Raw genomic sequence first — 25,100 nt, 5'->3', positions numbered from 1 at the left:
TAGGCTCGAAAGCCTACTACCAATTAAGCATATCAGGTGATGTGCATCTCTGTAATGAGAAGGGGTGTGGTCTAATGACATCAACACCCTATATCAGGTGTGCATAATTATTAGGCAACTTCCTTTCCTTTGGCAAAATGGGTCAGAAGAGGGACTTGACAGGCTCTGAAAAGTCAAAAATAGTGAGATATCTTGCAGAGGGATGCAGCACTCTTAAAATTGCCAAGCTTCTGAAGCGTGATCATCGAACAATCAAGCGTTACATTCAAAATAGTCAACAGGGTCGCAAGAAGCGTGTAGAAAAACCAAGGCGCAAAATAACTGCCCGTGAACTGAGAAAAGTCAAGCGTACAGCTGCCAAGATGCCACTTGCCACCAGTTTTGCCATATTTCAGAGCTGCAACATCACTGGAGTGCCCAAAAGCACAAGGTGTGCAATACTCAGAGACATGGCCAAGGTAAGAAAGGCTGAAAACCGACCACCACTGAACAAGACACACAAGCTGAAACGTCAAGACTGGGCCAAGAAAAATCTCAAGACGGATTTTTCTAAGGTTTTATGGACTGATGAAATGAGAGTGAGTCTTGATGGGCCAGATGGATGGGCCCGTGGCTGGATCGGTAAAGGGCAGAGAGCTCCAGTCCGCCTCAGACGCCAGCAAGGTGGAGGTGGGGTACTGGTATGGGCTGGTATCATCAAAGATGAGCTTGTGGGGCCTTTTCGGGTTGAGGATGGACTCAAGCTCAACTCCCAGTCCTACTGCCAGTTTCTGGAAGACACCTTCTTCAAGCAGTGGTACAGGAAGAAGTCCGCATCCTTCAAGAAAAACATGATTTTCATGCAGGACAACGCTTTATCACACGCATCCAAGTACTCCACAACGTGGCTGGCAAGAAAGGGTCTAAAAGAAGAAAAACTAATGACATGGCCTCCTTGTTCACCTGATCTGAACCCCATAGAGAACCTGTGGTCCCTCATCAAATGTGAGATTTGCAAGGAGGGAAAACAGTACACCTCTCTGAACAGTGTCTGGGAGGCTGTGGTTGCTGCTGCACGCAATGTTGATCGTGAACAGATCAAAGCACTGACAGAATCCATGGATGGCAGGCTTTTGAGTGTCCTTGCAAAGAAAGGTGGCTATATTGGTCACTGATTTGTTTTTGTTTTGTTTTTGAATGTCAGAAATGTATATTTGTGAATGTTGAGCTGTTATATTGGTTTCCCTGATGAAAATAAATAATTGAAATGGGTATACATTTGTTTTTTGTTAAGTTGCCTAATAATTATGCACAGTAATAGTCACCTGCACACACAGATATCCTCCTAAAATAGCTAAAACTAAAAAAGCCCCACTCCAACTTCCAAAATATTCAGCTTTGATATTAATGAGACTTTTGGGTTCATTAAGAACATGGTTGTTGTTCAATAATAAAATTAATCCTCAAAAATACAACTTGCCTAATAATTCTGCACTCCCTGTATATACATATATATATATATATATATATATATATATATATATATATAAATGAATATTTATATTTATATATGTGTGTGTGTATATGTATGTATGTTTATGTGTATATATATGTGTATATATATATAAATAAATGTGTATATATATATATATATATATATATATATATATATATATATATATGTGTAAATATATATATATGTATATATGTGTAAATATCTCATCTCATCAGCCGTACCGCTTATCCTCATCAGGGTCGCGGGGGGGGCTGGAGCCCATCCCAGCCATCTCCGGGCAGTGGGCAGGGGACACCCTGAACTGGTTGCCAGCCAATCGCAGGGCACACAGGGACAGACAACTCATTCGCTCATTCACACCTAGGGACAATTTGGACCGGCCAATTCACCTGAAATGCATGTTTTTGGAACGTGGGAGGAAACCGGAGTGCAGGGAGGAAACCCACGCAAGCACGGGGAGAACATACAAACTCCGCACAGGAAGTCTGGAGCTGGATTTGAACCCACAACAGGTTCCCATGACATGAACTGTGCCGCACAAGCGCTAACCACTGCGCCGCCGTGCTGCATGTGTAAATATATGTATATATATATATATATATATATATATATATATATATATGTATATATGTGTAAATATATATATATGTGTAAATATATATATATATATATATATATGTGTGTATATGTGTATATATGTATATAGAATAGAATATGCCTTTATTGTCATTGTTACAACATGGGATGGGCGCTATGCTAACGTTAGCATCTGGTAAAACTGTTAGCGGTGGAAAGTATACAGCAAACACAAAGACCACAGTTAACTCTCCCGGTACATAGCTAGAAACTCCAGATCGAGTGAGCAGTGTGTGTCAATGGTTCCGCTATTATTGTAGCACGTAGTCTCCAACCCCTGTTCCGGAGTCTTCGTCTCGTTCGAGCCGGTGATGTAATGCGGCGTCGGGAAAGCCAAGATGGCAAAAAAAAAGTCCTCCAATTCCGGACGTTGTTGGTGGCGATCCGCAGCTCAATTCACTCATTGTGGACGGATGGATCTGGCGTTGGTTGAACATGCTTGGGAGCGCTGGTTTGTGTGGTCGCCTTCTTATCGTCGAATGTCATTGTCGGCAGGCGGCAAATCTTCCAGGGAGATCCGGTGGTCTCTGTATATCCCTCGGGATGTAGTGGATATTATTGTAAATGCGAAGGGAGTCGAAGGGAAAATAAGAGGGATCAGGGGACACTGAAAAACAAAAGACGAACTGGAGCCCGAGCCGCAGCGTCTACCCGACGCGCCGCCATCTTGACTACTACATGTTTGTATATATAAATATATATATATATATTTATTTATTTATTTGTATATGTATGTGTATGTATACATGTGTATGTATATATGTATATGTATATATACATAAGTAGCATAACCGCTCACTTTGTTTGCAACGATACCGACTTAGAGGCTTCCGCCGCGAACTCATTAGACTTGATTGATTTGCCGTTTCGTGATAGTTGGTCCATACCGGATAAAACCCATCATTGACAGATTTGCGTTTTTCCTTACAGATTTCCTCGTACGTCGTACTCGTCTTAAAATGGATAAAAAACGTACTTTGTTTGGCAAAACCGTACTGGTTGACAGGTATGCCTTGTAAACTGTTTAGCTCAACTTTTTGGGATTTACCGTTCATAAAAAATCTAATGCCGCCTGGGGATTTCCCATTCCGGAAAAAAAAATATATGGTGTACGATTATTTTGTATTTAGTACGGGAAAGTACGACAGTTTGTACGGGCATGGAGCCGTGGAGGTTGACAGGTATGACAAGGCAACTCTAAAATTACTAAAATTGATCCAAGTTCAATCTTTTTTTTTGACTGATAAAGGAAAAAAGTCTAAAGTTACGCAAAAGAGCAAACAATAATTTTGCTGCTTGTGACTGTAAAGTTTGTGTAAACTGATAGTTGTTTTTTTTTTGCAGCAAAACTAAAATTGTTCTTCCATTGTGGCAATTCATATGAGAAATAGTCCCATCATTTCACGTTGTCTTTCTGATGCAAAGCATGGGATGTTATTGTTTACGTCACACTATTACAAACGATCTAACAGGCCAGGAGTCAATCACTGAATCAAATTACCCAGTGGAGTGTCACTTAGAACGTGGACTTTGTACTCAACCATCTTTGGGAGTGTGATGTTGAGTTCTCCAAAAACCCACAAGCTACTTTTCATAATATATTACGCTCGTTTTGTGTCTCAACATCTCTCTGCGGTACTGTAGAAAAAAGAAAATCAGCCATTGACGTTAGGAGGAATGACGGTTGATGTGTGAAGTTTGTATCTGAAAACTAGGGAACCACTCCAAACTCAATGCCCCCACAATTCAAGTTTTTCAACTTGAACTACTTAGACTACTACGGTTGTAATTTATGGCCTTCAGGTGTGCCTTATACTAACTGTCTCCCCATGTAATAGTTGATATTCATTGAAGTTGCACAAGAGCTCTGTCTTATCCAAAGAAAAGCAAAAAAAGTCTTATCTTTGGGTTGCTTCGAGGTTTTGGGTCTGGTGGGAAGATATGTGGGCGCTACAGCATTGCAATACTGGGCTTTTTTCACCTGCCATGCCAATTCATCAAAAAAAAAAAAAAAACACTAAACATCCATGTGACTTGCAACACAATTACTGTAACTCCTTGAGTGCTAGCCATTTTCTTAAAATGGGATTGATCAGGGCCAGTTTCTACTGATCATACTGAACCACAGGTGTCAAAAAATGTTTTTGATTCTTTGCTCTCTTTCTTACTCCTCTCTCTTATTCTATTGCTCTTCCTACCTTTGCTCTTTCGCTTTTCTTGTCTTTTACTCTGTCTCCTTTGTTCTCTCTCGATTTCCTTCTTTTGCTCTCGTTTTTCTTATTCTCTTTCTCTCTTTATGTTTAATATGTTAGTCTGGCCCCTGTGAGATTTTTTTCTAGCATGTGGACCCCTAAAATAGTTTGACATTCCTCTCTTAGTCCAAAAGAATAGTGTATGTTAGGGCTATATAAAATCACGGACTACTCAATGGAAGATTGCACTCTCCTCTTTCACCACAAAAAAGGTTAACTTTGAAAGTTTTGTGTTTGTCAGTAATCTTATGTTCTGGAGCAAAATGTAAAAAGTATAAAAATAGCTTTTTTATCAGAATCCAGGCATTCACTATCTGATTGTTTTTTTGGAGACATTCCAGTTTCCTTCGTAATTCAAAAGACCTTCATTGCAGAACAATTGGCAAGTCAACATTATATCTTCGTATTAATGAGTTGATGACTGTATTTCTGTCTGTTTGTGCTCTGTGATTGTCTGGCAACCAGTCCACAAGTCTGGTGGAATGGGCTCCAGCATCCATTGAGACACTCATAAGAATGAGCAGTTGCATAATGGATGTTTTTTTGCTTCCTGTGATGATTTCTGCACATTGCCACTTGTTATGCTTTTAATTTATTATTCTAAAAAGAAGGACTCAATTGGCTTTGAAATGTCTTGAATACAATTTTCAAAACTAACACATGAGTAAGATTAATATTTGTTTAATACTAAAAAGGTGAACGCTGCATGACCACGATAACAACTATCGAAACTGTGATGTGTTTTCAGTTGGGCCTTTACAGAAAGACGCATGTCTTGGGTCTACCCACAATACTCATAGCAACTTCAGACAGAGACTTCTTTTTTCAACCTTGGAAAAGTGTACATTTAATGTTTTTTGCCATGGCTAAAAGTTGTGCCAGGTAATGTTTGCGAGGCACCATGTACTGTGTGCAAAAATATTAGTGGTTTCAAAAGGAATTAAAAAGTATTAAGACGTTTTCTTTTTAACTTGCCTTAAGCTGTAGGAACCCTGCTTAGGTATCCTTTGTCCAGTTTATAGCAGCATCGGAGAAAGATTAAAAAAAAACGTCTTTGTTTTCCAGTGTTTCAATTGTATACTGCAGTAGCATGAAAGTTGATTTTGTACACTGTGTCTCTTGAGAGGCTGCAACTGCTTTGACCATCCATGCAGCCTTCTTGTTTTCAGCTTCATTTCCCACCATAATGAAGATTCAGAGGCAGCCCAGTAGCTGACACTCAGCAGTTAAAGAAGGCGGGTAAAAGTAAGATTCACTCCATGCACCAATAGAAGAAAAGATACAACAAGGGGCTTAAGGTAAAAGAAAATGACCAGCATATTTGAAATATGCAGAATAAAATGACAGGAATTAAACAATACAATGAAAACTGTGTGAGCGTAAAAGTAAATCTATAATTTGAAATGTTAAGTAGGGGATGAAACAAATTAAGACCTCTGACTTTTGTGGGTATGAAAGACGCATGGAACTTGAACCTGTTCCGGCCTTTTTTCGTGTATCCATCCTCTAACACAAGTGACTCCAATGTTTAGCTCATCAACAACCTCTGTCAAGGCCTGTTTGCAATCTTGCTCATCAAATCATTTGTGTTGGGAGAGGGAGACATGGACAATATGAGTTCCCGGGTCTCAGATTGAACATCAGTCTTTCTGTTTTTAAAACTCTAATCTCGAGCTAATAATAAAAGTTTCTGACCACAAAGTCATAATGCATCTTAAATTTAGTTTAGAATATATAAATCTTAGAATGTGTCTTTATTGTCATTGATAACAATATAGGAAACTTTGTTAACAACAAAATTTGACTTGGAGCCCCAGGATGAATGATATAGAAGACGGAAAAGAATAATTGAAGGAAAAAGGGGAAAATATTCACAAGGTAGTGCTTGGAGATTATCCCATGTCGTGAGTGCATCAGAAATAGTGCCATGGTAAATAGTGCAATAAATTATTAGCAGCATTTTTTTTTTCAAAATAAGAGTCACTATCTTTATACTTTTTAGGGTGGTGCAGGTCTTGGGGAGTAAACTGTCTCTGAGCCTGTTCATTCCTTTTTCAAAAGACCTGTAATGTCTGCCAAAGGGCAGCAGCTCCAGGAGGTGGTGGCCAGGGTGAAATGAGTCATTTTATAATGTTGTTGCAGTATCGCAAGCAGGCAATGTCTTCTAGACCGGGCAGAGAATACCTGATGATTGTCTGTGCTGTGTTTATAACTAGGGTTTTCTCTGTCTGCATCCGTGCTCCCAGCATACGACTATTAACGTTATTGCATTTACTCAGCGACTTGTCTCCTCTACAGAGCAGTAAGAATTGGCGCGCTGCAGTTGATGTGACAGGTCGTCTTTTGACAGCTCACGGCCAGGGATACGGAAAAGCTGGACAGCTGTCTTCCCATACCACTAATTCATTGCAGGTAGGATACAAACATGTTTATTTTTTTGCTTCAAATTACAATTTGGTATGTGAAATACTTTAGTGCTAATGTTATAGTTTTTGGAAATGGAAAATGTATCATAAGTCATTTTGTGCATTGTCAAAAAATGTTTTTTGCGGAAATTCCTATGTACAGGGATCAGAATTTTCCGCGGATCCGCGGATTTCCGCTGTTTTTGAACCCCAAAGGCATTCCGACTTTTTCACTTTTTCTCTTGCGTAGCAAACAAATTCAAAATCCGACTGTCTCACTCTTTCCTTTATTGCTCTGGCGCACCCTGGCGGCCGTTAGAAAAATTGGCCGCATTGGGGGGGGGAGCTCCGCCCTGCTTTATTCCTGGACCCTGGCTATTTCAGCTGAAAATGAAAATCTCCATTCTGATCCCTGTATGTAGAGAAAATTGCTTTAAATTATATTTATTTGGTTGGCAGCGCAGTGGTTAGCGCGTGTGCGGGAAAGTTCTGAGGTCATGAGATCGAACCTTCCTGTGTGGAATTTGCATGTTTTCCCTGTGCTAGCGTGGGTTTCCTCCAGGCACTCCGGTTTCCTCCCACATTCCAAAAACATGCATGTCAGGTTAATTGGCCAGTCCAAATTGTCCCTAGGTGTGCATGAGCGAGTGAGTTGTCTTTGTGTGCCCTGCGACTGTCTGGCAACCAGTTCAGGGTGGACCCTGCCAACTGCCCGAAGATGGCTACTGAGGATAAGCGGTGCAGATAATGGATAGATGGAATTCTAATTTGGTTGGTAATAGATTCAGCCAGCAGGTAGTGGTCATGGTTTTCCACCCAAATTAATTCAAAATAACCTAATTTTGTGTCTTAAAATCTATCATGAAGGGAACAATACTATAAACATATTTTATTTTTAGCTTTCAATGATTGATTTTGCAGTTGATTGCTATGGATAATGATTGATCAGATCAGTCAAGAAGGAAGATAATATAGACACACAAACAAATAATGCATGTAGTTTAATTCCAACAAACTATGTTTTATTTACATTTATCGACAAGGAAAATTGACTCAAATCAAAGAATAAATCACATTTTTGACACAAACAGCGTTAACAAGGGGCACTGGAAAGAAATTTGGTAGCGATAAGAAAAGTATTGAACAAACAAACTCTGTTTTAGGATAATCAACTCATTTAAAAGTATTTTCATAGCTTGTCAGAAATTAAAGATTATTTGTCCATGCACCAAACTGTCTGTTGCCTTAACTTTTTTTTGCGTAGATTTAAGGACAGAGAGGCCCTAGGGGGGGTTATGTTCCCATCCGCACTTGGCCTCCTAGACTGAAGAAACCAAGTCGTTCTTTGGAGGCTGATCGTGGAGCTCGCCTCAGCCTATGGACAGGGAAAGCCAGAACCACAGGCTCTCGCAGCCTCGTACTTCTGGTGTGACCGGACTCAAAGCCGGGAGACCCCTGTCGGCCATTTTGATCCTGGCTTGTGCAAACACGTAAACTTGATAATCAGGCTTGGATTTATTTCTCCAGGAAATTTTCAATCTTATTTTCTATTCCCAAAGGCAAAAATGCCACAGTTGTATCCATACATGTATAGACTAAGTCCATGCTTCTGGCAGGCAACGCACAAGCACAACTTATAAACAGATGGGGAGTAGCAATAGAACTTACTTTTGGAGTGCAAACAAGCATGATATTTTGTAGATTCTGGTGAGTCACTAATGAAGTCATCCTTTTATTTTATCTTAAAAGTAAAATGCAGAGACGGCGTCTCTGCGTTATGTTGTCAAGAATGTTTCATGTATAAATCTTAACTGCATTGTTTTTTTTTTTAATTTTTATAACTTACTTGCTATAATGCCACAATTTACTTGTAAAAAGGGTTTTGGAAAAACTACCAATTTTTGGGGGGGTAATTAAAATGTACTTATTAAATTTCTGCTGCTCCATTTTTCCAATTAGGGAAATTGTAAGTATTCAAAATAACAAATTAATCGACTTAATCTGGCTGTTTGCTCAGAATTTACAGAATAAATAATCTTGTATCTGACTGAGACACGCCGTGATAAAGCTTTTGCCCCCTACCTGAATTCTCTCATCTCTCATCTCTCTCTCATTAGCCGTACCGCTTATCCTCATTAGGGTCGCGGGGGGGCTGGAGCCCATCCCAGCCATCTCTGGGCAGTGGGCAGGGGACACCCTGAACTGGTTGCCAGCCAATCGCAGGGCACACGGGAACAGACAACTCACTCGCCCATTCACACCTAGGGACAATTTAAAAACCCACGCAAGCACGGGGAGAACATACAATATCCGCACAGGAAGTCGGGAGCTGGATTTGAACCCACGCAGGAGGTTCCCATGACATGAACTGTGCCGCACAAGCGCTAACCACTGCGCCGCCGTGCTGCCCTACCTGAATTCTGTTTTTGCATATTTATCACTCACAATGGTTTCAGATCATCAAACTGAATTTGACCACCCAAGAAAAAACAAAAGGCAGTTTTAAAATGTTGATTCTGTTCATTAAAGGTCAAAGAAAATGTAGGTCTATCTGGCCCTATGTGGAAAAAATAGTTTTAAAATTACACACCAAGTCGTCTCACATCCTCAAGACTTTTGGAAAACCATTCAGTGGACTGATGAGTCGAAAATTGAACTTTATTGAAGGTGTGAACCCCGTAAATATGGCACAGTGTTTGACAAAAAGAACATGATGCCTACAGTAACGCATAGTGGTGGCACTATGATGGTCTAGGGCTGCTTTGCTGCCTCAGTACCGGGACAATTTGCTGTGGGTGATAGATAGATAGATAGATATTTTATTCATCCCCATAGGGAAATTCACACTTCCAACAGTATCTTTGTGTTGAAAATAAAACAAAAATAGAGTAAAAGTCAAGTCAAGTCATTTTTATTTGTATAGCCCTAAATCACGAAGAGTCTCAAAGGGCTTCACAGATTATTACACTATATTACACCGACTATTTTTCAGCCGATGAGAAGAGTAGGTTATTCATATGCTATGGAGTAGAAGTGAGTTTTAAGTTTAGATTTAAACATTTCCACTGAGGTTGCAGATCGGATCTCAGGGGGAAGAGCATTCCACAGCACTGGTGCCCGGATGGAGAACGCTCTCAAACCAGCAGAACACTTCTTTGCTCTTGGGATCACCAGAAGACCGGCACTCTCAGATCGTAGGCTTCGGACCGGGACATAGGGGCAAATCAGATCTGAAAGATAAGAGGGAGCAAGTCCATGTATGATTTTGTATAATACTAAGAGAACCTTGAAATCACATCTATGGCTAACTGGGAGCCAATGCAGGTTAGCCAAAATCGGTGTTATGTGATCGTACTTTTTTGTCCTAGTTGAAAGCCTCGCTGCGGCATTTTGTACCAGCTGAAGAGACTTGATTCTAGACTTCGGGAGACCAGAGAGTAGTGCATTACAGTAATCGAGACGGGAGGTAACAAATGCATGAATTATAATTTCCGCATCAGACTGAGACAGTATTGAACGGATTTTAGCAATGTTTCGAAGATGGAAGAAAGCGGTTCTATTAATTTTCTTTACATGCATTTCAAAGGATAGATCAGGGTCAAATATGACTCCTAAATTTTTAACTGAGTCACTCTGTGGGATGTGACATTTGTCAATGTTCACAGCAGTTCTTGAGAATAAGTCACGGCATTTAGATGGACCAATGACTAACATTTCGGTCTTTTCAGAGTTAAGACGCAAGAAATTGAGTGACATCCACTCTTTTATCTCAATGAGGCAGGCCTCCAAATTTCCACAGTTTAGTGTGGGAGATTCCTCCAACGGAAGATATAGTTGAGTGTCGTCTGCGTAGCAGTGGAAGCTGATATTGTACTTGCGAATAATATCACCTAATGGAAGCATGTAAATGCTGTAAAGAAGGGGGCCAAGCACTGAACCCTGCGGAACACCGCAGGTAACATTAAAGGGCTCAGATGTAATTTCACCATATTTAACACAGTGCGTCCTATCTGAGAGGTAGGATCTGAACCACGAGAGGACGGTTCCTGAGAGATCAATCCATTTTTCCAACCGTTCTAGTAGGAAATTGTGATGCACTGTGTCAAAAGCATCACTAAGATCCAGCAGCAGCAAAAGTGATGAAGCGCCAGAATCCATTGCCAGTAGGAGATCATTTGTTACCTTGATCAGAGCTGTCTCAGTTGAGTGGTTAGCCTTGAATCCTGATTGCATGGATTCAAAAAGGTTATTCTCTGATATGAAAACATTCAGCTGCTGTGCCACTACTTTTTCAAGTACTTTAGAGAGGAAAGGTAGGTTTGACACAGGTCTATAAGCTGCTGGAACTACACCTGAGGAGAGTGATATGTTTATAATATTTAGAACTGAAGGTCCAAGGACGCCAAAAAGACTTTTAATAAGTGAACCTGGGAGCGGGTCGAACTGGCAAGTTGTCGGTTTGGCCGCATTCACCACCTGTTTGAGATCATCAAGTGACAGTTCACTAAAACCGGACAATTTCCCAGGACAGCCACCCTGTCGTGCATCTGTAGATTTCAGCCCTTTAATATGTGTGGTATTAATTTGAGTTATTAATTTCTTTAGCAATTTCTTCCTGTATGCATTGAATCTTCTTAGTAAAGAAGACCATTAAGTCATGAGCAGAGTGCGTCGAACTATCTGCGATAGTCTGTTGCCTTGTAAGTGATGCTACAGTGTCAAAAAGGACTTTGGGATTCTTTTTTTGAGACGCAATCACCTTCGAAAGGTAGGCCGATTTTGCAGAGGCAAGGGCCGCTTTATACTTTAACAAGCCGTCACACCAGGTTTGATGGAAAACCTCAAGCTTGGTAGCGCGCCATTTTCTTTCCAATATCCTGCATTCTTGTTTAAGGGTTCTCGTTTCATCAGTAAACTAAGGCGTGCATCTTTTAGGACGTGATTTTAGCTTTATGGGCGCTCCAGGAAGGAGTTCAAAGAGCTCAGAAACTGTGCCAGTGCTTATATTGCGTCCGCTAAATCCTTCAGCTTTTTTAACACTACATTTAGCTAGCACCTCAAATGTAACTAAATAATGATCCGAGATAACGGTAGTACACGGTAACACCATAATGTTTGAGGTTAAAACTCCTCGAGTCAGAATCTAGCGTGTTCCCATCTTTATGGGTTGGCAAATCAACCAGTTGATCAAAACCAAATGCATCAATTAGAGACCTAAACGCAATAGTAAGTGAACTGAGTGGGGAGCTCATATGAATGTTAAAGTCCCCCATAAGTATAATTTTGTCTGCATAGGTTACTAGTTCAGACAAAAGTTCAGCAAATTCGTCTAAGAAAGTTGTGTATGGCCCAGGTGCGCGATAGATAGTTATTACATAAATTGACAATAGAGAGGACCGCATCACAAGAGCCTCAAACGCCTTGTAATTATTAGAGGTACGAGGATTAAATTTGAGCGATTTTTCAGAAATGAGCGCGACACCGCCACCCTTTTTCGATGTGCGTGCTACATGGCTACTCGCGTAGTGAGGGGTTGAAGCATAATTTAGCGCTAAATACTCATCCGGGCGTAACCAAGTTTCACAAAGACCCATACAGTTAACATTATTCGTGATTATAAACTTATCAACAAGTAAAGCTTTAGGAGCAAGCGATCTAATATTTAAAAGACAAAATTTTAGCTCTGCTGAATCATTTGACTTAGCTGAAGTCTTTGTGGTCTTTGTAGAGATCTTCAAAATATGCCGCCATTGTGGCTGTTCGTGTGCGCTGAGTGTAAAGCTTCGGTTGTCCGGCGAGGAATGAATGGTGGAATTAGTTACATCCTCGCTCCTTAGACTTCGCACGCTTCACACATCTACCTGCACGGCAACCACGCTTCTGTTTTCTGTCCTTACGGCGCCGTTGTCGTCGTTTATTAGGAGGAATAGCTGTCAACAAGGATGCCGGATCTCTTTGAAGTTCGCTCGGTATATCATAGGCGGTATAAAAAGTGCCTGAAAAGTCGAAAATTAGACGCCCACCCAACCTAATAAGTTCGTCCCTACTGTAAGTATTTTTGGCCACACATGTGTCCAAAAGTGAAAGCAAAAAAGACAAGAGAAAGGCAATAAATAGAAGATTAGCTGGAGAGCAACTAGCCGCATGCATGCATCCATGCGCCGCCATGTTGAAAGGAATATAATCCATAAATACCCTATGTAACGTGTTGATATAGAGTAATTAAATAGTGCTACATCAAATACACACTATAATAAAAATGAGGTAATATGCAATGTGGGGGTGTGGTTCAATGTGGGCTTTTACTCCCCCGGGTGGAGTTAAAGAGCCTCATGGCATGAGGAAGAAATGATCTCCTCAGTCAGTCCATGGAACAAGACTGTGACAGCAGTCTGTCGCTGAAGCTGCTCTTCCGTTTGGAGATGATGCTGTGTAGTAGATGTGATGAATTGTCCTTGATTGAGCGCAGCTTTTTCAGTGCCCGTCTCTCAGCTACTGTTGTCAGGCTGTCCAGCTCTGTGCCCACAACAGAGCTCGCTTTCCTCACCAGTTTATTAAGACGAGAGGCATCCTTCTTCTTGGCGCTGCCTCCCCAACACGCTGCCGCATAGAAGAGGGCCACAAGTCTCATAGGACATTTGTCGGAGTTTTTTGCAGATGTCGAAGGACGCCAGCCTTCTGAGGAAGCACAGTCGGCTTTGACCTTTCCTGCATAGAGCTTCTGTGTTTGCAGTGCAGTCCAGTTTATTGTCCAGCTGCACACCAAGGTATTTGTAGGTCTGGACAAATTCTACACATTCTCCTTTGATAGTTACAGGAACCGGGTGAGTTCTAGTTCTCCTGAAGTCCACCACCATCTCCCTGGTCTTGGTGGTGTTCAAGTGCAGGTGGTTAGCATCGCTCCATTGGACAAAGTCCTGAATCACTTTCCTGTACTCCTCCTCCTGCCCACTTCTGATACATCCCACGATAGCAGTGTCATCAGCAAACTTCTGCACGTGGCAGGACTCAGAGTTGTACTGAAAGTCTGACGTATACAGGGTGATGGAATAATAAATTTTGGTGTTTATCAGGAGATCCTGAAGGAGAAGTCCAGTCAACTCTTTCTGCCCTTAAAGTCATTCACTCTTGAATTATGCGTTAGGACACCAATCCGACACACACCACTAAGTCCACTTTTGAAAGTTTCCAAAAATATATAAAATGAAGGTTATGGACAAGACAACTCCGGATTTAAATTCGATAAAAATGCCGTGGTGTCACCTTATTCATGCTAGAAAAACCTCCAATAAGGAAGATTTGAAACAATTTTGCAGATAAGAATGGCCCAAAATTCATCTAATGCGTCATGAAAGACTCATTACAAATTATTGTAAACGTTTGATTTCTGTTATTGCTACCAAATGTGGCCTAACTTTCTATTAGGTCTAGGGTGCATTTACTTTTTAACATAGGGCCATATAGGCCCTAATAAATGAAATCAACATTTCAAAACCATATTTTTTATTTCCTTGGGTTGTCTCTGCAATATTAAAATTGCTTTGATGATCTGAAACCTTTGTAAAAGATAGACATGCAACACATACAGAAATCAAAAAGGGTCAAGCATTTTTTCGCGGAACTGTACTGGTAGTTTCTTTTAGATATTTTCCAAATGTGTGATAACTATTTGTCCTTATCTCTTTCAGCTTTGGTTTGTGCGCTTAGCCCTTCTCACCAAGCTGAACCTTTTTCAAAATGCTGAGTTGGAATTTGAGCCTTTTGGTAATCTAGATCAACCAGACCTCTTCTACGAGTTCTACCCCACTGTGTATCCAGGGAGAAGAGGTATACACACCGAGGAGTTGGCACCTATGTCACATCAATTAGCATGTGGCATAAGTAGACACTTGTTGATTTACAGTAATTTGATGTGCAATATAGTTGCGCTTGGAAGACCTGATAAACTCAAGATATGCCCAGCGCTAATAAAAAGGAATGGAATTAAAGCGTTTTTTATCTAATCCGGTTAGTTAAGTGAAAAAATAATCAACAAATTGTTTTGTACATTATATATTTGTGACTGCCCTGAGTGGGATGTGCGAATGTGCTCTGTTGCTTTCAGACGCAAAAATTAGATAATTTAATAGGCAGCCATATATAGTCCGATGCAATCTTTAGGATTGTGCCTCAAGGGTGCTATGCATAGGTCTGGGAAAGTGTAAGAGTTTTGTATTTTCATGTACCTTTGCTTTGTCTCCCCTCTCTCCCACAATGTCCTCATCCCGCCACATCTCTGGTCTCACGCACCTATTGTCTCCCCCACCTTATACCCTTCTCGACCCTTCCCTCCCTAACAGGATCCATGGTGCCGTTCTCCATGCGGTTACTGCATGCTGAGCTTCCTCAACACCTGGCTAAGCCTCAGAAGGCTCTGGACCGCTTGCACATTCTCAAAATTGTCTGCCTAACAGTTAGTACTTCAACAGACAAGCACAGCCTCCGGAAGGACACAAAGTTCTAAAGAATTTGACACACTAAAGGCTACACTTTCACACTAAAAAGCACATTACCCAGGCAAAAGGGATACCCAAATTCTAAAACATACAAAATGTGAGAAAAAAGCACATGTGTTTTGCAAAATATTTACATATATGTCATTTGTATATTACAATTATTTTCCGTGATAATGCATTTTGAAGACGGTCTTGTTTTTGACTTCCTGAGCTGTGACGTCATGTGAACAACAACGGAACCCTTAGTTGACATGTTAATTCGTCAAAAAGGTTTTAAGTATTTTAAACAAAGCTTTGGTAGTTTTTGTGGCGAATGCCTCGGGGTTGTGTTGCAGGGGGGTGCAGCAATGGTACAACAAATGGCTTGCATCCAAAATGGGGCCAACTGCCAAAAAAATACACTGAGAAATAACGGGGGCTAAACCAGCTGAAACACGGCAGGAAAGCCGGCTGCTAAAAATGGCTTACCAGGACTGATTAGTGAAAAATGGGCGGCAGGTCAACCAAAAACATGCAGTAGGCAAACAGGATAACGGGGAGACAACTACAAAAAAGGACTACGGCAACAAACACTGACCCTGCTGTAAATATACCAAATGGTCACAGCAGGCTACAGAGGCCTAACTGGGACTGATAGGCGGAAAAAGCGGTAGGCTGGCTGATCAAAAACATGTAGTAAGCAGTCAGGCTAACCGGGAGCCAACAACAAAAAACTACCCCTGCAACAATCACGAACCCTGCAGGGAGAAAGCTAGCTAACTGCCAACGGGGCTAACCTAGACCACACAAATCTGGAAGCCTTTGGGAACACTCAAGCTAACGGGGAGCTGTCTGGACAATATTATATTAATTGCAAGACACGCGATAAACACGAAACGAAATGTTACAATCACTTACATAAAAGGAGATGAAGGCAAAAAAGGAAAGCACGCTGTACTAGACAGCAAGTTACTCCACACAGCTTTAGATGATCAAAGCACACAATTCAGACAAAACAGTCAGAAGTCCCTCTACGACACGGTGGGCAGAGTTCACCATACTCTAAGCCAGGGGTGCCGAACAAGTTTGACACAAAGAGACAATTTTTTTAACTGTGAGAGTCAAAGAGCCACACCACTTACTCACCTGCCATGACAGACAGACACACACAAAACCAACAATTAAAAACATATTATTTCCCATGGCACACTCTTCTCCTTACAATACAAGAAGTATTGCTCTTGTGTTGATTTCAAGAAAGGTGTCCACCCTAAAAAACTAAAACTAAACCTGAAACAAGGCAAAGACCCATAGTATATAGAAAATATGATGAGGCAAAGATACGCATTCTTATTGGCCAGGAGCCGCATGCGGCTCTAGAGCCAAGTGTTTCTTAACAAGGGAATATGTTTAGATATTATAATATTTAAATATGCAAATTCCTGTTTATACTGAAGTCCCCTCTTTTCACAGATCCTGGAAAACTTGGGGAAAGGTTTGGCTGAGGATGGTGGTGTGATCCCCTTAAGGGAAGAGAACAGTCAAGGTAAGCGCACATGTACTCACTCAAGCAGACTTGAGGCTGCAGCCTGGCCTTGGGCCAAGACTGCATTACACATTGGAGGAAAGTGAGGTCACAGACCCCATTGGGAAATACACAAGCGCTGAAGCACACCTAGTGCAAGACTGCGGCATGCCTCCACTAACACACACACAAATATGAGTCCTTTCTACCACCAAACACATCAAAGCATGCCCCTAAAAGTGTTTTTTGTACTCATGCTGAGTATCAAGACTGTTTCCCCAGACGAGCCCAAAGAACGGATCAATAAACGTCAGTGCTTGCGGCGCACATCTGCACATGTGCTTGAGAATAAGACGAGCAGTATAGGCTGTAACCACCACTTTTTCACGATGCAAACCTATTGTCGGTCAAAATTATTTGACATAAAAATGAATCTTTTTTTTTTCGACTCTGTCTGTTTTCCTATTGTAACGAAACAGAGAAGATTAATTTAAAACAATGAAAAACAAGATTGTAATTGCAAAATCTGAGATAAATATACCAAAATAACTGCTTATAGTGTTATTGATTAGTGATTAGTGATGTCTAGCGATTTATTATTTTATCGGCTATTATTTACACTTTCCTCATAGTGAATTTGTAGTTAAGCTATAAAAAATAACTTAATTAAAACCAAAAAGGCAACTTTTCTTGCCCGTTTCTATTTGTAATTTTAGGGATGGGAGTCTAATTTTGTAAACAAAATAATATAAAAAAAGGCATGTTTATTTCCTGGCTAAATTAACAAAAGCTAGAATAGATAACGAAACCCAATGTTATTATAAACATAAGTTATTACATGGACTGTCGATAGTAAATATGTACTATACAACAACAACATTTGATTTCACACCTCTCTCTTAAATAATGTCATCTTATGTTGATATTGTGAATTTCCCTTAGGGGATGAATAAAGTATCTATCTATCTATCTATCTATATTTAAAAAGCCTACATTGTTAAAATTTTGGAATTTATATTGTGAAATGCAATGACTGAATTTTATGTTTGAGCTTTAAATGTCTAATGGCAAAACAAACCACGCTTGCGTGTCATCAAAAAGAAGGTTTTTTTCATCTTAATAAATGCACATTGCAGCTGCTTATTACTGTTATGATTGTTCTGTCATTTCTCCAATCTTGTTGGTGCCTTTTTTTTTTTTAATTCTCTTTCGTGCTTTAATTTTCAATGAAGGACTTAAATGTCCACTTGAAATAGATTGAAAATAAGAGTAAAACAAGATTATTTATTACTATCTGTTCCTTGCGCTGAAGCATCACAGTAGTTCTGGTCACCAATCATACAGCTGAGAACAAATGGTGTATACTTCCGAACAATGTTCAATGTAGTTTGAGTGCGGCATTTTTTGTAGAAAGATGGGCTTCCAGCAAAAGGGCAAATATTATTGGTGGTACATTGATAGGGTTAAAGGTTAGTAGACATTCAAAATAAGGGGAGAAAAGACCTCTATGGATTTCAAACTTATAAAGATAACAAGCGAGCCCAAAATTCAGATTAGTAATTCCAACAGAACACAACTTGGGCTAAACACAACTTGAAGTCAATTCTTTTTACCCTTTTTGGTGGTTCAATATACTTTAATCAAGACACACACTCTCGGATTTATTGAGGTCTCGCAAACCCTGGTTATAGGGTCACTAAATGTGAGAGGATGTGGAAGTAAAGCAATTGAGTGGAAGAAAGAGGAGATCGGAAGGATGATGACTAAAAGTAGGGTTGATGTGTCAGCCTTGAATGAAACAAAGATGAAAGGAAAGGGTGAATTACAGCTTGGAGGTATGTGTGGTAGAAAGTCTGGAGTTATGGCTGGACATACTAGAGAAGGAGTGGCTGTGCCTCTGAGCGAGAAAGCAAAGGAAAAACTGGTGGAGTGGAGAGAGATATCTTCCTGATTGATGTGGGTGAGGTTAAAGTGGGTTGTAGAAGTATGGAAGTTTATAAGTGCTTATGGACCTGGTTCAGAAAAGAAGTGCTGAGGGAGGAGTTTTGTCTGAATGTGTGGCAAGTGCAAAAGAAGGGCGGAAAGTGGTAATACTAGGTGAACTAAATGCGAGAGTGGGTGATGGAACGGTTGAAAATGTGGTTGATAGATATGAAGAACCAAGAAGAAATGAGAGTGGGAAGAAATTGATTGAATTATGTGTGAAAAATGAGATGGTGTTTAAAAAGAGGGATGCTAATAAGTATACCTTTGTCAGAGTGGATGGTGGTGAGATGGTGGACATAGCACTGATGGATTATGTAGTGGTTAGGAAAGTGATGTTAAGTAGATTGTTGGATGTGCATGTTTACAGAGGTGAAATGAGTGGTATGTCTGATCATTTTTATGTGGAAGGAAAACTGAGAATAGATGGACTAGTATAATATATATATATATATATATATATATATATATATATATATATATATAGTATAATAGATGTAGGACTAGTTATAAGAAGAGTGTGAAGGAAGAGGTGAAAATGTCAGAGTTGAATAAGGCAGAAAAGGAAAGATGGTTTAAAAAGAGAATAGGGGAAGAGTATGAACAGATTAGTATAAGAGAAGTGGAGAGTGTGGAAATGGAATGGAAGTGGTTTAAAGAGGCAGTGTTGAGATTGCAAAAGAAGTGTTTGGAATGAGAAAAGTTGGTCGAGGTATTAGGAAAGGAAGTGAATGGTGGAATGATGAGGTCTCAGAGGCTGTGACAGAGAAGAGACGTGGCTATGAGGAGTGGCTGCAGGATAAGCGTAGTGATGCGTATGAAAGGTGGAAGGTGAAGAAAAAGTTGGTAATAGCGGTCGTGGAAGCAGGAAAGCAAATGATGAATGGTGTCGAAACATAGGAGTGAACTTTGAGAAAAGTGTTCTGGAAAGAAGTGAAAAGAGTAAGAAGGAGTGAGTCTGGAAAGGAAGAGAAAGTTAAAGAAAAGGAGGGTAGATTGCAGGCTAGTAGTGCAGTCAGGACGAGATGGGCAGAGTATTTTGAGGAGTTGCTAAATGTGGAGGATGGGAGAGAAGTGAGAGTCGAGGCGATCGGTGGTATAGGGAGGATGCCCGTGTTGGGTGATTTAAATCTGAAGCATGTGGAAATAATGGGAGGTGCAAGAAGCGGTGAAACAAATGAAAGGGGGAAGGCGCCTGTGTTGGATGGTTGAACTGCTGAATGCTTGAAGAAAGGTGGCACGGCTTTGATCGACTGGTTAGTACGCTTGTTGAATGTATGCTTTTTAAGTAGTGTGGTTCCTGTTGGTTGTTGTAGTGCATGCGTGGTGCCATTGTATAAGGGTAAAGGTGATAAGTATGAATGTAGGAATTCGACAGGTATCAGTTTGTTGTCTGTGCTGTATGGAAGAGTCTTGATTAAGAGAGTGAAAGGAAGAACGAATGAGGTCCTGATGGAAGAGCAGAGTGGTTTGAGGAAAGGAAGAGGATGTGTGGATCAGGTGTTTGCAGTACGACAGGTGTGTGAGAAATATTTTGCAAAAGGTAAGGATGTTCATTTGGCCTTTATTGACTTGGAAAAGGCGTATGACCGAGTTGATAAAGTGGCGTTGTGGCAGGTGATGATAATGTATGGAGTGGGTGAAAAGTTGTTGGAAGCATTGAAGAGTTTTTATATGAACAGCAGAGCATGTGTAAGAGTAGGGAGTGAGACAAGTGAGTGCTTCCCTGTGTTGTATGGTGCAGAGACTTGGAGCCTGAACGCAGATTTGAGAAGAAAATTGAATGTTTTTGAGATGAAGTGTTTAAGGAGTATGTTAGGAGTGACAAGATTGGATAGATTGAGAAATGAAATTGTGAGAAACAGAACTGGAGTAGTAGTGGAACTAAGTAAGTTTGTGGATAAGAGAGTACTTTGTTGCTTTGGACACATGGAGAGGATGGATGAGGAGTGAATGTTGAAGAGGATCTACAGAGCAGAAGCAAATGGAAGGAGACCAAGAGGAAGGCCGCGATTAACATGGATGGATAGTGTCATGAGTGCACTGCAGGAAAGAGGTCTAAATATAGTGGAAGCTAGCGCTCTTTTTGGTGATAGGAATGAGTTGAGAGGTGTTGTAAAAGGATAGTGGGATATTTAGACGCGTATGATGCGGCAGGGGTAAACCAGTGAAAGCTGTCGGGCCCTGCTGTTCAGCAGAAGAGTGTGTTTTGTCACCCTGACCCGAGTGACATGGCCGCTTTCTTGTGTCCCGTTTCAACTGGAGGGACGAAAGTATGACCAACGGGGCTAACCTAGACCACTCCAAGGTGCTTAACTTGTTTGGGTGTTTGGGCATTTCGGTTGGCCATGGTCCAAAAAATTTTGTATATTTTTTGCTACTTTTTCCTTTTTTTTTTTTTTTTTTTTTGGTATGTGTTTGTCTTGCTTTTGGTCACCCCTCTTGAGTGATATGACCAGGGTAGATAGATAGTTCTTTAATTTTGAATTCCAGTGTATGCGCCAGTTGTTGACAGTTTGTGCAACAGCTCTGCCCTCTCTCCTCTCCATGCCCTCACAGAAAGCCGACAGTCAAGTCAATAACATGGGGGGGCATGCCTTAGCACATCAGACCCCTGCTGAGTGATTAGGTCCCCTTTTCCAACACACGTAGGTCTACTCACAGTTGTGCCTCTATGAATAATGGGCCTGAACAGAGGAAGCTCACCCATGGGAGGGGGTACTGTCTGAGGGAAAAGGGAAAAGGGCTGCAGTGTTTTCCCGTTACACCTCTCTTTAAAATAAACGCTGCTCTAAAGGAGCAAGGGAATTGAAAAGGAAAAAAAAATATCAACAATGTGGTACTGTGACTAGTGTGACAATGACATAAAACCTAATTATTTTCTATGTGTCGTTTGGATCCCTATTGGTCTGGCTGGGCCTGGCAACCCAAAATGTTGGACAAAAAACACAAATTGTCGAGAGATGAAAATAAAAACGTACATACAGTAAGTCTTATAACAAATGCAACATGTGCGGTACATGTCTATACTAGCAAAATAAGCCTACTAGCAAAATGTCTAAACTGGATACATTTGAGAATGATGCACCTCGTGTCTACTCTTTCGTAGGATACTGACTCAAGTTTAACTTCATTACAATAATAATGAATTACTGTATGTTTAATTGATCCGATACAATTAAAGAAATGCAAGTGAGAAGTCCAACTTTTGATTTCGTTTTTATTTTGAGCAAAAATGGCTCCCTATAAGTAAGGCTCATGTTATATAAAATAAATGCCAATCAACAAGCAATACAAAGACATCCTCAAAATGAAATCCTGGTCATTCATAAACTATTGAATATTAGGGAGCTTTAAGCCCAAGATTTCAACAATTCCACTGAGGTTGCAGATAGAATTTCAGAGGGCAGAGCGTTAAACAATTATATTATTAGAAATTCACAATGATCCAGCCCTGGTGAGCTATTTTCAGAACAAGTCTGCGAGGACCTCAACTGTCCTTGGCGGGCACCCTGTACCCCCGTGCATCACGTCTGAGACACCTTTAATAGATGATGTATGCCATGGGTGGCCACCCCGGTCTTAGAGAGCTTCATGTCTTGCATGTTTAGGAGGTTTATCTTCTCAAACTCTGGTAATGCTAATTGTCAGCTTGGTAGCAAGCTCAGTTGGAGCTTGATAATGATCCATATGATCGGAATCACCTGTATTGGAGCAGATAAACACCAAAAGCATGCAGGACACGCGGCTCTCGAGGACGGGGTTGGAAAATCTCCCTCAAACAAAAGATCTTTCTCCTGATTTCAGAATCTCAAAAGCTTTGGAAATCTCGTCTCAGTCGAGTCCTCTATTCCATGGCCAACTGTCTGCTGGCAATGAAGGTACGTATGTTTAGTGTGCTTATTCAAGCGTCTGCGGGTGTGTCTGTATGAGTTGCTGGCGTGTGTCCATGCGTTTGTGGGGGTGAGAGCAAGAGAGAGGGAGAGAAATAGAGCTCTGATTCCAGGCGGGTGGAGGATTCACAGTGAAATCCCCCCAGACTGACCACTAATTGGATTCTTGGTCAGAGAGGGACAGAGGAAAGGGGTGGGTGGCAAGATGTGTTTTGATGGGAATGTGAAGCGAGTCACAGTGCCATCTAGTGTCGAGATTGCATATCAGTCAAACCTCGTTTTCCCCCTATTTACATTCTCAACCTTTGTGGATATCATGGGTATAACCGTCCCGTTTTTGTATTTCTGTTGTAATATTTATGGAGCTGTATTTTTGTATTATAGTATTACTGAAGTGCTTTTTTGTACCATTAATGTATAACTATTTTTAAAGGGCTTCCATGCTATTATCTTTGTAGTATTTTAGTATTTTTTTAATATTACTGTAGTTGTATATTTGTAGTATTTCTGTTGTTATATTTCTGTATTAGTATTTTCGTCTCATATTATTACCGTTGTAGTATCTTTGTATTGTTTCTATTGTTTTATTTGTCTTGTTTTTTTCTCATTTATCAGAAAGCAGACAAAGTAATGTATCAGGTCCCTGTTTTTAAGCACTAAATTTGACATTTAGTTTTGTAGTAATTTTGGGGATATTTTTGTAGTTTTTCTGTAGTAGTATTTTTTTTGCAGATATGCAAAGGGGACAATGGGGACAAATCTAGCCCCCATTTCTATTTGTAGTTCTGTATTTACGATTGTATATACAGTAAGACCTAGGTTATCGCGGTTAATGGGGACCAAAACCACCCACGATAAGTGAAAATCCGCGAAGTAGTGGCGCACCTTCAAAAAAAAACACTTTTTTTTAAAAATTATTATTTAGACCCGGTTAATGGGGAAAAAAAACACCCGCAAAAGTGAAAATCTGCGAAGTAGCGACGACCCTTCAAAAAGAAAAAAATAAATAAATCTCATCTCATTATCTGCACCGCTTATCCTTATTAGGGTCGCGGGAGGGCTGGAGCCCATCCCAGCCATCTCCGGGCAGTGGGCAGGGGACACCCTGAACTGGTTGCCAGCCAATCGCAGCTGCAAATCACATTAGTTCTCGCAGCTAGCTGCGTTCTTCATCGACGCACGAGCCGAGTGATCCACCGCTAAGAGTCGTACATCTGGGCGATTTTACGTCCGCCCGGGACGATCGGAGACAAATTCACAACAGCATTTTTACTTGCGCGCACCGGACGAGCGGGCCCCCGCCTTTTCTCGCGTCGCGCCTTATGACGCCGCCTCCGCCAAACTCGCTCCATCGCGCGGCCCGGGAGTGTCCTCCGCCCAAAAAAACTTAAAAAAATTTTTTTTTTTATTTTTATTTTTATTTATTTTTTTATTTTTTACCATTACAGACTGCGAAGCTCTGAAGCCGCGAACGTCCCACTGTATTGTTATTTTATTTTGACCGCTTTTGTTTGGCGGGTCGGATGAAAAAGCCTGAAGGGGTGCGTGTGGTCCGCGGTCTGTAGTTTGCCCAAACCTACTCTGGGTGCTCAGCACCCTCAAAAGCTCAGAACCGCCCCTTGGTGGATATTATTAAATAGTTAGGCTTGTGATTGATTTCTTAAATTGATATGCTTGAGCTAAGAAACTAGCTTGCACTGGTATGCAGCACCAATTGATGTGTGTGCTGCATCACAATCGTCTCAGAAAAAAACATGTTAGAAAATTGAGGGAAAAAATGTAACAAATTAGGTTAAATAATACTGATTTTAGCATGTTTGCATAGGTGGGGTTTAAAAAGACCCCATGGGTTATTATCCAAAATCTTAAGAACGAACTTTGGACTAGCGTGTGACGTCATCCACTCTGCTAAACTACAACAAGCACCCCGAGGGCATCATGTTAACCTGTTAATAAACAACAAGGGAGACTGCTGGAGGTGTGAATTTCCCTACGGGGATGAATAAAGTATCTATCCAACTATATTTAAAATGTGTATCTCCAATTAATCGTATGAACGTAAAACATGCACCCCTTTTACTTTTTGATTCTATTTGTATTTTCTTTTTTTTCTTCCCTATTATGTATTCCTTAATAATCGTTTCATGAATGAAAAAAAAATACAGATGCCCGTCAAATTCCCAAAATTGGTGCAGATAATCAGTCGACCTCTAGTCTAAACACATATCCATATACACTCACACCTTTATGTCCACACTCCCTATTTCTACTCTGCAGTTGCCTCACTGTGTGAGCAATGCAGAGGTGATAGTCTGGTCACCTCAGTCTGCAATTATTCCGTATGTTAGATTGATGCCCCCCTCTACCTTTCACTCGGCTTGCCCTCCACCCGTCTCCGCCTCCCTGCTGCATCCTTTACCTTTCCCTCATTTGTCTC

General features: G+C 40.7%; 1 protein-coding gene and 1 pseudogene across 1 annotated transcript in view; one reads left to right on the top strand and one right to left on the bottom strand.

The window, feature by feature from the left end:
• trappc12 (trafficking protein particle complex subunit 12) overlaps positions 1 to 25,100 on the top strand; it is a 52,776-nt gene that overhangs the window by 13,522 nt on the left and 14,154 nt on the right. Inside the window, exons 4-8 of the mRNA XM_088354182.1 lie at positions 6,682 to 6,795; positions 14,477 to 14,615; positions 15,128 to 15,240; positions 16,736 to 16,808; positions 22,578 to 22,651. Of these exons, the coding sequence (XP_088210308.1) occupies positions 6,682 to 6,795; positions 14,477 to 14,615; positions 15,128 to 15,240; positions 16,736 to 16,808; positions 22,578 to 22,651 (513 nt within the window). The remainder of the gene's footprint in view (positions 1 to 6,681; positions 6,796 to 14,476; positions 14,616 to 15,127; positions 15,241 to 16,735; positions 16,809 to 22,577; positions 22,652 to 25,100) is intronic.
• On the bottom strand, positions 23,726 to 23,871 carry LOC148351295 (5.8S ribosomal RNA; annotated as a pseudogene).

The sequence above is a fragment of the Urocampus carinirostris genome, chromosome 15, assembly GCF_059441175.1.
Source record: "Urocampus carinirostris isolate Australia breed hairy pipefish chromosome 15, RoL_Ucar_1.0, whole genome shotgun sequence".
Taxonomy (NCBI): Eukaryota; Metazoa; Chordata; class Actinopteri; order Syngnathiformes; family Syngnathidae; genus Urocampus; species Urocampus carinirostris.
Note: the sequence above shows the minus strand (reverse complement) of the source record. Positions and strands in the feature narration are given on the sequence as shown.